The 15083-nt window shown below is 33.0% G+C and overlaps 2 protein-coding genes across 2 annotated transcripts; both read right to left on the bottom strand.

Annotated features, from left to right (window-relative positions):
- Window positions 1-563: 563 nt before the first annotated feature.
- Window positions 564-4463, bottom strand: LOC125821529 (protein DETOXIFICATION 12-like). Its single transcript, XM_049500947.1, is given in 7 exon segments — window positions 564-1102; window positions 1752-1990; window positions 2081-2137; window positions 2364-2450; window positions 2550-3094; window positions 4205-4315; window positions 4317-4463. Coding segments are annotated over 7 exon segments (1443 nt in total). The 5' UTR covers window positions 4449-4463; the 3' UTR covers window positions 564-830.
- Window positions 4464-6149: 1686 nt separating this feature from the next.
- LOC125821530 (protein DETOXIFICATION 14-like) lies at window positions 6150-10555 on the bottom strand. The gene is made up of 6 exons (XM_049500948.1): window positions 10313-10555; window positions 8044-8588; window positions 7860-7946; window positions 7573-7629; window positions 7247-7485; window positions 6150-6499 (listed from the first exon to the last, which is right to left on the bottom strand). The coding sequence occupies exons 1-6, from the start codon at window positions 10553-10555 to the stop codon at window positions 6228-6230; spliced, it is 1443 nt and encodes a 480-aa protein (XP_049356905.1). The 3' UTR covers window positions 6150-6227.
- Between the last annotated feature and the right edge of the window lie 4528 nt (window positions 10556-15083).

Below are 15083 nucleotides of genomic sequence, written 5' to 3'. Positions count from 1 at the left end.
GATAAATATTTGATAATAGTTCAAGTAGAAAACTCGCACACTTCATAGTTAAGATATAAAACCCAAAAAATTCGAGATATTTAGATTGAATTTGACTCTTTACTCAGTGGAGAAACTTGTTGTATATAGTACTCCCTCACTCTCATTTTAATTGTATTTTAAAAGAACTCTTTATACGTCTATTAAAAAAATTATACAAAGATATATTTTAACAAGTTGTCTTTATTTAATGAAAAGTAAATCGATATTGTCCTCTAAAATATTGCACATTCTTATTAATATTAAAGTTTAACTGAAAATAATTGCCAACTTTAATTTAGTCTTGAATTTCTTAAACAAATAATTATTTTAGGATAACTTTTTGAGTTAAAGTAACTATTAATTTGAAAGGAGATCGGACTAATATCACTTAACATCATTATAATTGTTCACAAAATTCATCACTAGGAATGTATGATGTACACAAACCTTGAAGGACAGATAGATTGTTTCCGGTAGGACCTTAAGCTCAAACGAAATGGAACTGACGCAGAAAAGAAGGAAAAAAAAACGAGCCAACAAAATAGCAATGCACAAAACAAATGTAGCAACATATATTAATACATATTGGAGACAAGAAATTACATGGTACCTAAATCGTACAACTAGAAGTACAATAACCCTTAACTACCTACTAACTTTTTACTGTAATCCTCGACCTCAACAATAAGTGTAGCACATATCTCGAGGTCATCTCAATGGTTGTCATGGCTCCGCTAACAACTCAGAAATGACACTTGGCCTCTTGTTATTCAGGCTTTCGATTTTCGAAGAGAATTTTCTACATTTTTTTACGACAGCATGTTATCTACTGATGATTTTTCATCAGCATGAAGCCTCTCCCTTGCCATTGCAGCTTGTTTTTCCCAATTTGTGCAGCATGTTATCACAGAAAGTAGAATAGTTTGCAGAGCTGCACCAGAAAGTATGCCGATCCACAGGCCTTTTCCTCGAAAGTTGAGCCAAAACGCTAATGAAGCAGCGATAGGAATGCCACAAAGGTAAAATGAAGCAAGATTGACATAGGCTCCGATATGCTGCCAACCACATCCCCTCGCGACACCTACAATGTGCATAATGCCACAATTAGTCATACGTTCGTTCTTGTCATGCATCTGTCAGTGGCAGATTCAACAATTTATATATACGCACGTTAGGAAAAACTTCATCAATATGCATAGTACAATTTTCCGGTGAAGGGATGCAGTTGAACCCCCCAAGTAAATGTGGCTTAGCCAAAGGTATTTGTTGTAGTAACTTGGCATGAAAGAGTCTTAACCTCTATACGTTGTATAATTTTCTGGCAAAGGATACTCAGTTGACCCTCCTTTGGTAAATGTGGCTCCGCTGCTGGTATCTGTTACTTAATGTGTCCAATTTATGAGACACTTTTCGTTTTTCAAGATTCAAACTATGTAAATTTTGACGAATACTTTAAAGGGTATTTTTTAATCATATTGACATGAGAGTAATTGCAACTTATAGTACTTTCGTATAGTTTTTGAATATCTAAATTTTAATTTTAAGAGTTGATCTAATCTAATGCAGCTTCAAAGATTAGTCAAACTGACTCTCGTAAAACAAAAGGTGCCACACAAATTGGGACGCAGGGAGTACAGTTTACCGGCAAAAGGGGGTTCGGTTGAAAACGTGGCTCACCACTAGTAGTAGTTACATTTTCTGGTAGTTACTTGATGTATAGAAAGTCTAACCTGAAAGGGTTCCTTGAAGGCTGTCAGTAATGACTGATAGACATAGAAGGGGAGCCATGTTTGCTACATAGTCCACGACTTCCTTCTCGTTGCTGAAAATGTAGCCAAATACGTTTCGACTAGCAAATACAGCTGCGCTTACTAGTATTGTCTCTGTGGCCGCAATGAGCATTACAGAAATCGCGGATACGCGAGCTCCTTGAGGATTTCCAGCTCCTAATTGATTAGAAACTCGAGTGCTGAAAGTAAACAGGAGTTCAATAACCACGTATTTCAAGAAAAAAAAAACTATGTGGAAACGGAAAGTTCGATTAGATATTCAAACATACCTTACAGCGCCAGAGAGACCAAATGGAATTGCATAAAGGGTAGCAATAGTATTCAGGCTGCACCATGGGATGTCACAAGAAATTAGCAATTTTAAGACCTTGTAGCTCATATTACTAATTGAATCAATCATTAACGAGCGAGATCTATGTTTGCTTGGACTTTTCAAAAATGTTGTTGGGTATGTGTCAGATCCTCCAAAAGTAGTGTATTTTTGGAGGATCAGACATGGGTGCAGCAACATTTTGGAGAGTCTGAGTAACATAGAACGAGATTCAAACATACCATATCGATAGTACTGAAGTTTCAAGTTGGGGATTCGGCAATAGTCCGGATAGTAAGATGAGCAGCTCAAATGACCACCATTCAAGACTATAAAATACAAAATGTAGCATGAGTTTTGTAGAATGACATGTAAAGGTAAAGTGTAATTAAACTATTAAAAGAGGCAGAGCAAGGTTGTTGAAGTACCAAATCATGACAGCAGAAGGGATAGCAAACTGAAAGAACTCTCTCATTCCGTTGACGACCTCCCATGACACAGGTGCACTGGTTTTTGCACAAGCAGGAGACAACTTCATGTATGAAGCAAGGATTATGACATTCAACCACATCGATAAACCAATAGCCACTGCTGCACCAATATTACCTAAACCAGAGCTAAACACTAGCACCCAAGACAACGGTATGTGGAAGCATATTGTAATGCAAGAGCTTATGAGCATTGGAACAATCATACTTTGCATTAGAAAGTACCGAATAAGTGGCTGAAGATTTGCGTAAGCAAAGAGAGCAGGAATCATCCACTTAATGAACTTGCCGGCCTCATGAGAAATCTGAGGATCTTGCCCCATGAAAGTAAGCAGTTTCCCCACATATAGCCATAAAACTGCGATGGGAATGCAAACAATGAAGAGAGACAAAATGGCTGTGTATGTTTGAGTACCAAGTCTTTGATATTGTTTAGCTCCGAAAGCCTGTCCACAAAGAGTTTCTAGTGCAGTGCCCATTCCCAACTACACGACACATTCAGATTTTAGTCGGTGGAGAGGCACAAAACATGGTAAAAAGTAATACATGTTACTAGACAATTTGTTCATTTATAAGCAATGCTTTGCTAATCACACAAGAGTTATAACTTATAACTACACCCTCTAAGTTGAAAATAGAAAATGACAAAAAAAATTCTGCTCTTTAACTCTAGTTAGAACACATTCTTATTCTTCTATCTGTTTCCCCTTAGCATTTATAGGCTATGTTGCTCGGCTCTTCAAAAATACTGCTAAGTGTGTGTCAGATCCTTCAAAAAGGACAGTGGCATTCTTTTCGAAACAAACTAAAAAGGATAGTAAAACAAACGAATTGAAACGGACGGATTAGTAAGTTCCCAAAATTGTTAACACAACACATTACAAGTTACATATAGAAGAAAGAGTTCACCTAAAATATATATACACAAGTAAAACTGAGCTTAACTTATACAACGACATCCATAGTGTAATAAGGAGCGCTACCCGCTATAAAGGTAAAGGTGAACCAACAGTAAGCATATGTTAAACTCTATGTAACTCTTCATGTAAAGCCTACATGGTTACTGAAAATAGAGTCAGAACCTACCATAATTGATGCAATTAAACTAACAACGTAGGTATATAACTTAAATTCAAATCCAAGATATAATACTCCCTACGACCCAACATGTCGCACTATTTGATTAGGAAGACTTTTAAAATTTGTGATCTAAAACAAACCTTAGATATTTGTGTGACTATAAGAGTCGTAAAAGATATGACACATGCACGTAACATAACTCCAAAAGATAAACTCTTGAGGGAGTATATAAGTAGACCATCAATCAACTCCCCGACTACTCTAACACCTTCTTCACGCCCAAGCCCAACTGAGGTATGGACCTAGGAATGTACCTAGTTCTAACACATGAACCTCAAAAGCTAGCTATTAAGGGTATATTATCCAAGTCCATATCCATTCTCCAATCAACGCGGGACTCTAACCCACTCTAACAAAAGCTAAGCTATTTCTAATTACGGAAAAGTGACATTCTTTTCAAACGAACTAAAAAGGAAAGTGTGTAACGTAAATTAGGATAATAAATATGTACTCACAAGTAAGCTGAGGCCAGTGACTCCACCAATAGAAATAGCAATAGAAGTACTTGAGAGGGCAAGTTCACCCAAATGACCAACCATCATCAATGATATTGTTTGCAAAAAAATTCTGTGAAAGTGTCACAATTATCATAGGACCAGCCAAATAACCAATTTCTTTCACTTCCTCCCAAATTACTCCCCATCTCAATTTAACTAACTCCCTTTCTTTCAATAACAATCCTTCTTCTACACTCTCCATGATTTTTTATTTTTTTTAAAAAGTCGTGAACTTGTAAAAAAGATCCCTTTTGAGAAAACCTTGTAAAAAATTTGAATTTTTATTTTAAATAAAAGAGTCTTGAACTTTCCAAAAGAACACCCTTTTTGTAAATACCTTGTAAGAATTCAAGATTTTATACAAAGAGTGGGGAGAGCAAAGATACCCCTTTTGGAAAATACCTTGTAAGAAATCAAGATTTTTAAGAGGAGAACAAAGCCACCCCTTTTGAAAATACCATGTAAAATGTATCTTAAATTAATAAAAAAAGACTCCCTTTTTGAAAAAGATTGTATATTTATGAGAGACAGAGACAAAGATACCTCTGATGAGGAAACCAGAGTATAAAAATCTTGTTTTTTTGAAAACCCAAAAAAAATAATGGAAAAAGTGTAGCCAGAGAAAGTGTGAGAAATTTGTTATACAATGATGCCTAATGGTTTGTTTGAAGAGGTGTTTGTTTGTCTTTTGTTGACTGGTTCTTGGATTGTACTTTGGTTTAGTTTTTATTTATTTATTTTTTTAAAAAAGATTGTACTTTGGTTTAGATTTTATTTTATTTTTTTAAAAAAAATATTGACTTTGGTTGACTAGCATTAAACTAATCTTTCTTTCCTTGTTTCCCAAGAAGATGGACATATGCCATGAGGTATTAGTCATTAGATCCATTATTAGTTGTAGTGGTTGCTTGACACCTTGTTTGGATGGTTGTTACTGGTTATCCGTGGTATTGTATTGTTAATTTAAATATATTATTTATTTTAATTGTTACTTAAATTTTATTATATTGTATCGTTTAAATCTATCGTTAAATAACAATGAAAGTCTCATTTAATGTAACAACTGATTTGATGTGATCACATTGTTATCTTAATATTTTCTTTTCATTTTATCTATGTACTATTAAATAGTTATATTTTTTTTTCATTTATCTTACCTTTTCATAATAGCTCTAGTTTGTAGCTTACTTTTCTTGTAGATTTGTCATTCAAATTGCTAATGTAGGACATTACGTAACGATGGAGCGTGAAATAATCTATCTAAACGTTATATTCATTAAAATTATACAATAAAATACAATATATTATGAAATAATTTATTTTATTTATTTTTTAATTTCAGCTTAAAACTATCTTTTGTCGTCGTATTAATCTCTTTTTCATTTTTTTTGAATAGGGTAAAAATTGAAATAAATAAATAATTAATTATATTTTAATCTTTTAAAATAACAATCATATAAACACAATAACAAATGAATCAGAGGGTGTATTTTTTTTAAAAATGATACGGTTACTATTTCGAGAAAAAATACGAGTTATTTGGTCATCTAACTAACCTTTTTAGCCTAACTATCAATTTCTTATCTAAAATCTAGCACAAGTGGCTATAAAATCAGTAATCAGTCTTAAATTTCTTAAACACAAATATTTTTATCACCAGTATGAGTAGGAGGGTAGGATGTACACAAATCTTACCTCTAACCACGGCTCATACGAAATGTAATTGACGCATAAAAAAAAGAAGAAATAAGAGATAATAAAATAGCAATGCACAAAACAAGTGTAACAATTGCTTAAGTACCTACTAACCTTCTACCATAATCCTCGACCTCAATGAGGTTATCTCGATGGTTGTTGTGACTCTGCTAACAATTAGGAAATGACACTTGGCCTCTTGTTATTCGGTTTCACGGAGCAAAGATGCCTCATAGAAACCAATCAACATTATTTGAGTATTTCGAAGAGAATTTTCCACATTTTTTTAGGACAACATGTTATCTACTGATGAATTTTCATCAGCATGAAACCTCTTCCTTGCCATTGCAGCTTGTTTTTTCCAATTTGTGCAGCATGTTATAACAGAGAGTAGAATAGTTTGCAGAATTGCACCAGAAAGTATGCCGATCCACAGGCCTTTTCCTCGAAAGTTGAGCCAAAACGCTAATGAAGCAGCGATAGGAATTCCACAAAGGTAAAACGAAGCAAGATTGACATAGGCACCGATATGCTGCCAACCACATCCCCTCGCGACACCTACAATGTGCATTATACCACAGTTAATTATACGTCCGTTCATGTCATGTATCTGTAAGTGGCAGATTCAACAACGTATATATATGCACGTTAAGAAGAAAGATCACCAATATACATAGTACAATTTTCCAGCAAATGTAGCTCTGCCGCTGGTATTTGTTACTTTTAGAGTCTCACATTGGTTGAAGAATGGACTAAGGATCTGCTTACATGGATTTCGACAATCCTCCTTTTACGAACTAGCTTTCCAGATTGAGTTATGCCCAAGTGTCATATCTTTACCGTTACCTTTTTTTGTACTAACTTAGTGTGGAAAAAGTTTCCAGCAAAGGGGATTCAGTTAACCTCCCTAGTTAAATGTGGCTATCCCACCGACATTTGTTACCTTTTCTTGTAGTAAACCTGTATACATTGTACAATTTTCCAACAAAAGGAATTCTGTTAAAACGCTAGGTAAATGTGGCTCCACCACAGGTATATGATACCTTTTCTTGTAATTGACTTGATGTAGAATGAGTCTCACCTATATACATTGTATAATTCTCTGGCAAAGGGGATTAATTAGTTGAATACCCTTTGGTAGACGTGACTCTGCCTTATAATTTTCTTGTAGTAACTTGATGTGGAAAAAGTCTAACCTATATACGTAGTACAATTTTCCGGCAAAGGGGATTCAGTTGAAAACAAGGCTCGCCACTCGTAGTAGTTACATTTTACTGTAGTAACTTGATGTAAAGAAAGGCTAACCTGAAAGGGTTCCTTGAAAGCTGTCAATAATGACTGATAGACATAAAAGAGGAGCAATGTTTGCGACATAGTCCACGACTTCCTTCTCATTGCTGAAAATGTAGCCAAATACATTTCGACAAGCAAATACAGTTGTGCCTACTAGTATTGACTCTGCGGCAGCAATGAGCATTACAGAAACCGCGGATGCGCGAGCTCCTTGAGGATTTCCAGCTCCTAATTGATTAGAAACTCGAGTGCTGAAAGTAAACAAGAGTTCAGTAACCACATATTTGAGAAAAAAAACTATGTGGAAAGGGAATGTTCGATTAGATATTCAAAAATACCTTACAGCGCCAGAGAGACCAAATGGAATTGCATAAAGGGTATAAGTAGTATTCAGGCTGCACCATGGAATATATCACAAGAAACTAGCAATTTTAGGACCTTGTAAATCATATTACTGATTGAATAAATCATTTACGAGTGAGATCTATCTTTGCTCGGACTCTTCAAAAATGTTGTCCGCTACGTGTCAAATCCTCCAAAAGTAATGTATTTTTGGAGGATCCAACATGGGTGCGGCAACATTTTTGGAGAGTCTGAGAAACAAAGAGCAAGATTTAGAGCATACCATATAGATAGTACTGAAGTTTCAAGTTGGGGATTCGGCAATAGTCCGGATAGTAAGATGAGCAGCTCAAATGACCACCATTCAAGACTACAAATACAATCGTAGCATGAGTTACGTAGAATGACATGTGAAGGTTAAGTGTACGTAAATTACTAAAATAGGCCAAGTGAGGCTGTTGAAGTACCAAATCATGACAGCAGAAGGGATAGCAAACTGAAAGAACTCTCTCATTCCGTTGGCGATCTCCCATGACACTGGTGCACGGGTTTTTGCACAAGCAGGAGACAACCTCATGTATGAAGCAAGAATTATGACATTCAACCATAACGAAATACCAACAGCCACTGCTGCGCCAATATTACCTAAGCCAGAGCTAAAAATTAGCACCCAAGACAGTGGTATGTGGAAGCATATCGTAATGCAAGAGCTTATGAGCATTGGAACAATCATACTTTGCATTTGAAAGTACCGAACAAGTGACTGAAGATTCGCGTAAGCAAAGAGAGCAGGAATCATCCACTTAATGAACTTGCCGGCTTCATGAGAAATCTGAGGATCTTGCCCCATGAAAGCTAGCAATTTCCCCACATATAACCATAAAACTGCGATGGGAATGCAAGCAATGATGAGAGAGAAAATGGCTGTGTATGTTTGAGTACCAAGTCTTTGATACTGCTTAGCTCCGAAAGCCTGACCGCAAAGAGTTTCTAGTGCAGTGGCCATTCCCAACTACATGACACTTTCAGATTTTAGTCGGTGGAGAGGCGCAAAAAAATGGTAAAATGTAATACTTGTTACTAGACAATTTGTTCATTTATAAGCAATGCTTTGTTAATCACACAAGAGATATAACTTATAACTATGCCCTCTAAATCGAAAATAGAAAATGACAAAAATATTCAGTTCTTTAACTCTAGTTAGAACACATTCTTATTCTTCTATCTGTTTCCCCTTAGCATTTATAGGCTATGTTGCTCGGTTCTTCAAAAATACTGTCAAGTGTGTGTCGGATCCTCCACAAGCTATGCATTTTTGGACAATCCGAGCAACATAGTTTATAGGTCACTTTGTTTGACTTGGCACGTAGTTTAGTAAGTTCCCAAAATTGTAAACTATAACACATTACAAGTTACATATAGAAGAAAGAGTTTCAGTTCTATCCACTGACACTGTATATAGGTATTGAGTATGAGTATGACACCCTAAAATACAACTAGTTTAATTTCATCAATAGCTTAAAAATTGATCTACGACTATAAGTAACTGAGATTAACATACATCGACATAGACAGAGTAATAATATTTAACTTCTATCAGGTCAGCTAAAGCATACATACTACTAAACCGAGTTTAACTTATATACATCAACATCTAATCATCCATAGTGTAATGACTTTTAGCACTATAAGGTCATCCAAAATATATATATACAAGTAAAACTGAGCTTAACTTATATACATCGACATCCATAGTGTAATAAGACGCACTACCCGCTAAAGGTGAACCAACAGTAAGTGTATATAAGTTAAAACTCTATGTAACTCTTCATGTTAAGCCTACTATAATTACCTGGAAAAATAGTGTATGAACCTACTATAACCAATTAAACTGCATATACTGAAGCATTTATACTCTTAACCCTCCCGAAAAAAAAGAAGAGGAAACTTGTAATCTTAAAAATAAGGACTCTGCTATAAAGATAAAGGCGATATAACAGTCGGGATACATAATTATGCCAAATAGCTCAGGAACAAATATGTACGGAATAGAAAGATTCCAACCTTCAAAGTAAAGAACTTTAAACTCTATGCAACTCTTCATGTCAAGGCTACTATGGTTACTGAAAAATAGAGGCAGAACCCACTATAATTGGGTGCAATTAAACTGATGACGTATATAACTTACATTCAAATACAAGAAATAATACTCCTTACATCCCAATTCATGTGGCACTGTTTGATTAGGACGACTTTTGAAATTTGTAATCTAAAATAAACCTTAGATATTAGTGTGACTATAAATCATTTTAGTAAAAGTAGTAAAGATACGACACATGTACCTAACACAACTCCAAAAGCTAACTAGACGGAGAATTACTCAAATCCATATAAGTAGACCATCCGTCAATTCCCCAAACCTATCTAACCACTCTAACAAGTAACACCCCCTTCACACCCAACCCAACTGAATCGTGGACCGAGAGCCCAAACAGGGATGGACTTAGTTTTGACACATGATCCTAATCAAACCTCAAAAGCTATCTATTGAGGGTGTATTATCCAAGTCCATATAAGCTTACCATCCGTCCATTCCCCAATGTGAAACTCTAACAACCGTAAAAAAAACAAAATTTAAACTTAAATTATTTTTAACTACAGAAAAGTAACATTCGTTTTAAACGAACTAAAAAGAAAAGTACATCATATAAATTAGAATAATAGATATCTACTCACAAGAAAGCTGAAACCAGTGACTCCAGCAATAGAAACAGCAATAGCAGTACTTGAGAGGGCAAGTTCACCCAAATGACCAACCATCATTAATGATATTGTTTGCAAAAAATATTGTGAAAGTGTCACAATTATCATAGGACCAGCCAAATAACCAATTTCCTTCATTTCCTCCCAAATTACTCCACATCTCAATTCAATTAACTCATTTTCTTTCAATAACAATCCTTCTTCTACATTCTCCATGAAAAAAAGAGGAGTCTTGAACTTATAAAAAATACCCTTTTTAAAAATTTCTTGTAAAAAAACTTGAATTTTTAAAAGAGATTTTTTTTAAAAAAAAGTCTTGATCTTGCAAATAAAGCCCTATTTGAAAAATACCTTGTGAGAAATCAAGATTTATGTAAAAGTGAGAGGAGAGCAAAGCCCCACTTTTGAAAATGTATTGTAAAAAGAGTTGAAATACTAGAAAAAGACTGTATTTTTTTTTTAATGAGAAATAGAGAAAATGTCAAGTCTTGTTCTTGTAAAAGCAAAAAAATTTGTGAGATTGGATTTGTTGATAGAGGAAGTTTGAGAATTTGTTATATTTTATTTTTTTTGGATACTAGTATATGTATTTGTGTGATGTTAATTATTGTGATTTATAATATTTTTTAATATAATTTTTAAATAATATTCTTTTCGTTCCAATTTATGTGACATATTTCAGATTTTGAGATCAAACAAATCTATCTTTGATCTTGAATTTTCATATATCTTTTAAATATTTTTCAATAATTGTGACTTATAATACTTTTTACGTAGTTTACAAATTTATAAATTTCACAAAAAAATTGATGATTTCATGTGTAAATTTCCGATCAAACTTAAATTGTTTGACTCTCGAAAAACGTAATGTATAATTGGGACAGAGAAAGTATATGTTATTCTCTTTGTTCCAATTTATATGACATTGATGCTATTTCAGAATTCAACTTAATTTTTTATATGTGTTGTTATCAATGTGATTTAATATGTTATTTCCTTTGACCTTTTATTCATGTGAAGCTAATAAAGTTTTGAAGGTTAATTAATTTATTTATATGTGCAAAATAAGTAATGAAAAAAAATTAAAATATTTTGTGTCATTAGTTTGGACTTATGAATAAAATATCTTAAGTTGAAACAAAATAATATCATAATTTAAATAAATAAAAAAGCATGAATTGATGTTGTGGACCACTGGAACTAGGTTATAGCACCCGTCTTAATTTGAGGAAATTACAAAAACATGACACAAATAGGTTTCCACCAAAAATGCCAAAATTTGAATCATGTTTTAGGTGTAGCAGCAAAATTGTTGCTTCTTATTGAGTAAATTTTCTGAACAATTATCTATGTTATAAGAAGCAGTTACATGGTATATAAAGGTTAAATTTTGATTTGATAAATATATATATATATATACGTATTGGCATTTTTTAACACAAGTTAAAAATTTAATAAAGATGATTAAGTTATTGTGAAAAATTCCTTGAAATTATGTATTCTAGCAACTATTGTCACCCCTTAATGATAATCTTGCATCCACGAATGACTTGTCTATCTAAGTTATGTGTTTGTAATGGGGCTTTTTCAATATTTTTTTTCTGTTTATTTATTTGTTTTACTATTTTTAATCTTCTTATATATTTAAAAATTATATTAAAAGTATTATAAATTGTAATAATTAATATTAGCAACTTGAAATATTTGATTATATATTAAAAACTATGTAAAAGGACTATAAATTACAATATAACAATATAATTTTTTTTTTAAATATAAAAAAAATTATTTGACTCTTGAAATTTTATTAGTGCCACATAAATTGACGTATGGGGATAATATTTTTTTTTTGGAAAATCGCGTTAAAAATATTTATAAGTCATAATAATTAATACTTTAAAAATATTTAAAAATCATACAAAATATTTGATTGTCTCTTCGAATTCCATTTGTGCCACATAATAGGAACAAAGGGAGAAACACATATTATTTTAAAATAGAATAAAAGTTACTATAAATTACAACAATTTAATACTTCAAATATTTTTAAAAACATATAAAAATTGAATTGACTTTTCAAATCTAATTTATATCAATTAAATCAGAACAATGAAAACAACATTTTTTGAGCTAAAATTAACACACTCTTATATCTAGTTTTTATATTAAAAAAATAAGAGAGAGAAAAAAGGTGTTGCCAAAAGAAGTTTTTAAAAACTGTAACTATAATTCCATACACTAATCACTATTTTATTTAATACCATTAATTATTAATTACTTAAAAATAATGGTAAGTAACAACCAATTACACTGGTTGTGAAGTAAAATCACTGTCGTATTTATAATAATTTAAATTTAAATGTCATTTTAAATTGTAACAGAATGGTTAGGACTTGGGATCCTTATTCTTTATTAAATATCTTAGTTTTAAGTCTTAAATATGTAAAATGTCTTATTAGAAGAATCGCTCTAAAAATATCATACAAAGCGTGTAATCAAATTATGCCCCATTGGACCTAAGCTCTTTTAGGAAAAAATTATGCCTCTTTTACCTCATATATTTATGAGTTCTGAAATTGAGTTTTTGTCTCGCTCAATTTAAGACCTACATGAACTAAGTAAAGTTTTTTACGATTTTACGATATATGTTTCGTAGGAATTACACAGCATAATTTATGATAAATTGTGATACGAAAATATAAATATATATTGAATAAAAATTATTTATTATTTTACTGTCAGTAATATTGTCGCACATTTTTTTTACCTTAAAATAATAAGGGCATAAAAACTACACCCAAAATAGGGGTATTTGTGCCAATGACCCATGCGAGTACCAGATGCCGGTAAAAATAAAAAAATAAAAAACTTATATTTTTTTAAAAATAAAATAAAGTTCAAATGGTATAAACAAATGTCTGGAAGCGGTTATAAATAGCCAGCAAACAAACCGCTTTGTCAATTATTCAGGAGTAGGCGCGAACACCAAAATTTTGCAGATTTTTTTTTTTTTTTTATCTGTTTAAATTCATGGAGAATAAGGTATTTATTTATTTTTTGTAAACAATTTGAACAGAAAACAAATTGAAATCTGTTCAAATGTATGCTTTGAAAAATAAATTTGTCTAAATTGTGTGTTTTGGGTGATTAAAATCATGAAATTTCAGGGAGTTTTGGGTTTGTAATATGATTTTTCAGTCATTGAGTATCACAAAGTTATGTTATCACTTGATAGTCTCAACATTTGGCTATTGTCTGGTCGTAGATTTTGAAGTTGAAACTTGAAACTGAGTTTTTGAAGTTGTGATTTTTGGAATTTGAAGTTGTTTCGGGGAAAAAAATTGAAGTTTTGTTAGTGGAAGTCTCAAAAACACGCAAAGTTGTGATTTTTGGGGAAAATATTGAAGTTTTATGGGTGGAAGTCCCAAAAACCCAAAATCTGGCAAAGTTGTGATTTTTTGAATTTGAAGTTATTTTGAAAAAATGATTTGATGTATTGTGAGCGAAAGTCGAGAAAATCTAAAAGTTGGTCTGAGTTCCTTTGGGGGAATTGGAAGATCAAATTTCATGGTCAGACATATATTTGAATATAAATTTTCAAAATCTATGGTCAAACGCTAGCTTGAAGTTGGTGAATAACTAAATGGCACACTTTGACTAGAACCTATATTTTAGTATATTCTTGAAAAAATTTCTCGTAAAGTAATTTTCTATCTTTTTAGGTAGTTGTAGCAGTGTAGTAGTGTAATCTCACACTGATTTCTACTGACTTTTCTTGTTTGTCAACCAGGATATGGACCTTGACAACATAAAATCAAACCTTCTTGCTTTAAGGCAATTGTATGGTCTATTGCAAAATGACAGAGATGGCGTGTCGAATTTGAACTCTGATGGTGTAAGTTTCTTTTTTGTGCGTATTTATATGGTCATATATACTCATAATAGGCTTCAGTTGGCGAGGGTCGGAAAAAACCTCTCTGCCTATGAGGTAGGGGTAAGGTTTGCATACATTTTACCCTCTCTAGACACCACTTTGTGGGACTACACTGGCTATGTTGTTGTTGAACTCGTAATAGGCTTTAGTTTGTGCGAGGGCTAATGGTGGGAGTTACGAGTCAGACGGAGATTCAAGAATTTAGATTCCTACCATAGCTTCGTTTTTTTGTTTGCTTGGTGGATTATAATTTCTTGATTTTGGGGAAGAAGGGGTTTAAAGGGGTTGAGGTGAAAAAAGTTTGATGTTATGAACTTCGTGTGGCCTTAAGCTTTTATTACTGTACTTGACAAAGTAATTACTTTTACCTTCTCTTTGGCTTCACTAATGTCGTGGATCAATAGTGAAGTTGTCTCTATATGACATATGTTCGAGCTGTGGAATCAGTCATTAATGCTTGTGTCACGGTAAGTTGCCTACATCATACTGTTGAGTTACGGCTTTTCACCTTAGTCTGCATGAATGGAGGTTGTTTTGTGCACCGGGCTGTCCTTTTTGTAGAAGAAGCATACCAGGGTGGTGGGGATTATATTTAAGTGGTAGACTGGCCAAATTTTATTTTAGGTGGTGTTGTGTTCTATGTCTAGTATCTGGCCTGTTTGATGGTCGGGATAGCAATCTTGGAGTAATATATCTCCTTTATTTCATCTTATATACGCGTGTCTAGGACTCTTAACGCCTATTTCCGACAGTATTTGTTTTTTTTCTTCAAACAGTTGGACCATGAAGCGCGACTCATGTTAAAGAATT

Source organism: Solanum verrucosum, unplaced genomic scaffold (assembly GCF_900185275.1).
Source record: "Solanum verrucosum unplaced genomic scaffold, falcon-dt-bn FXZP01000217.1, whole genome shotgun sequence".
NCBI classification, from domain to species: Eukaryota; Viridiplantae; Streptophyta; class Magnoliopsida; order Solanales; family Solanaceae; genus Solanum; species Solanum verrucosum.
This window is presented reverse-complemented; position numbering and strand designations above follow the sequence as displayed.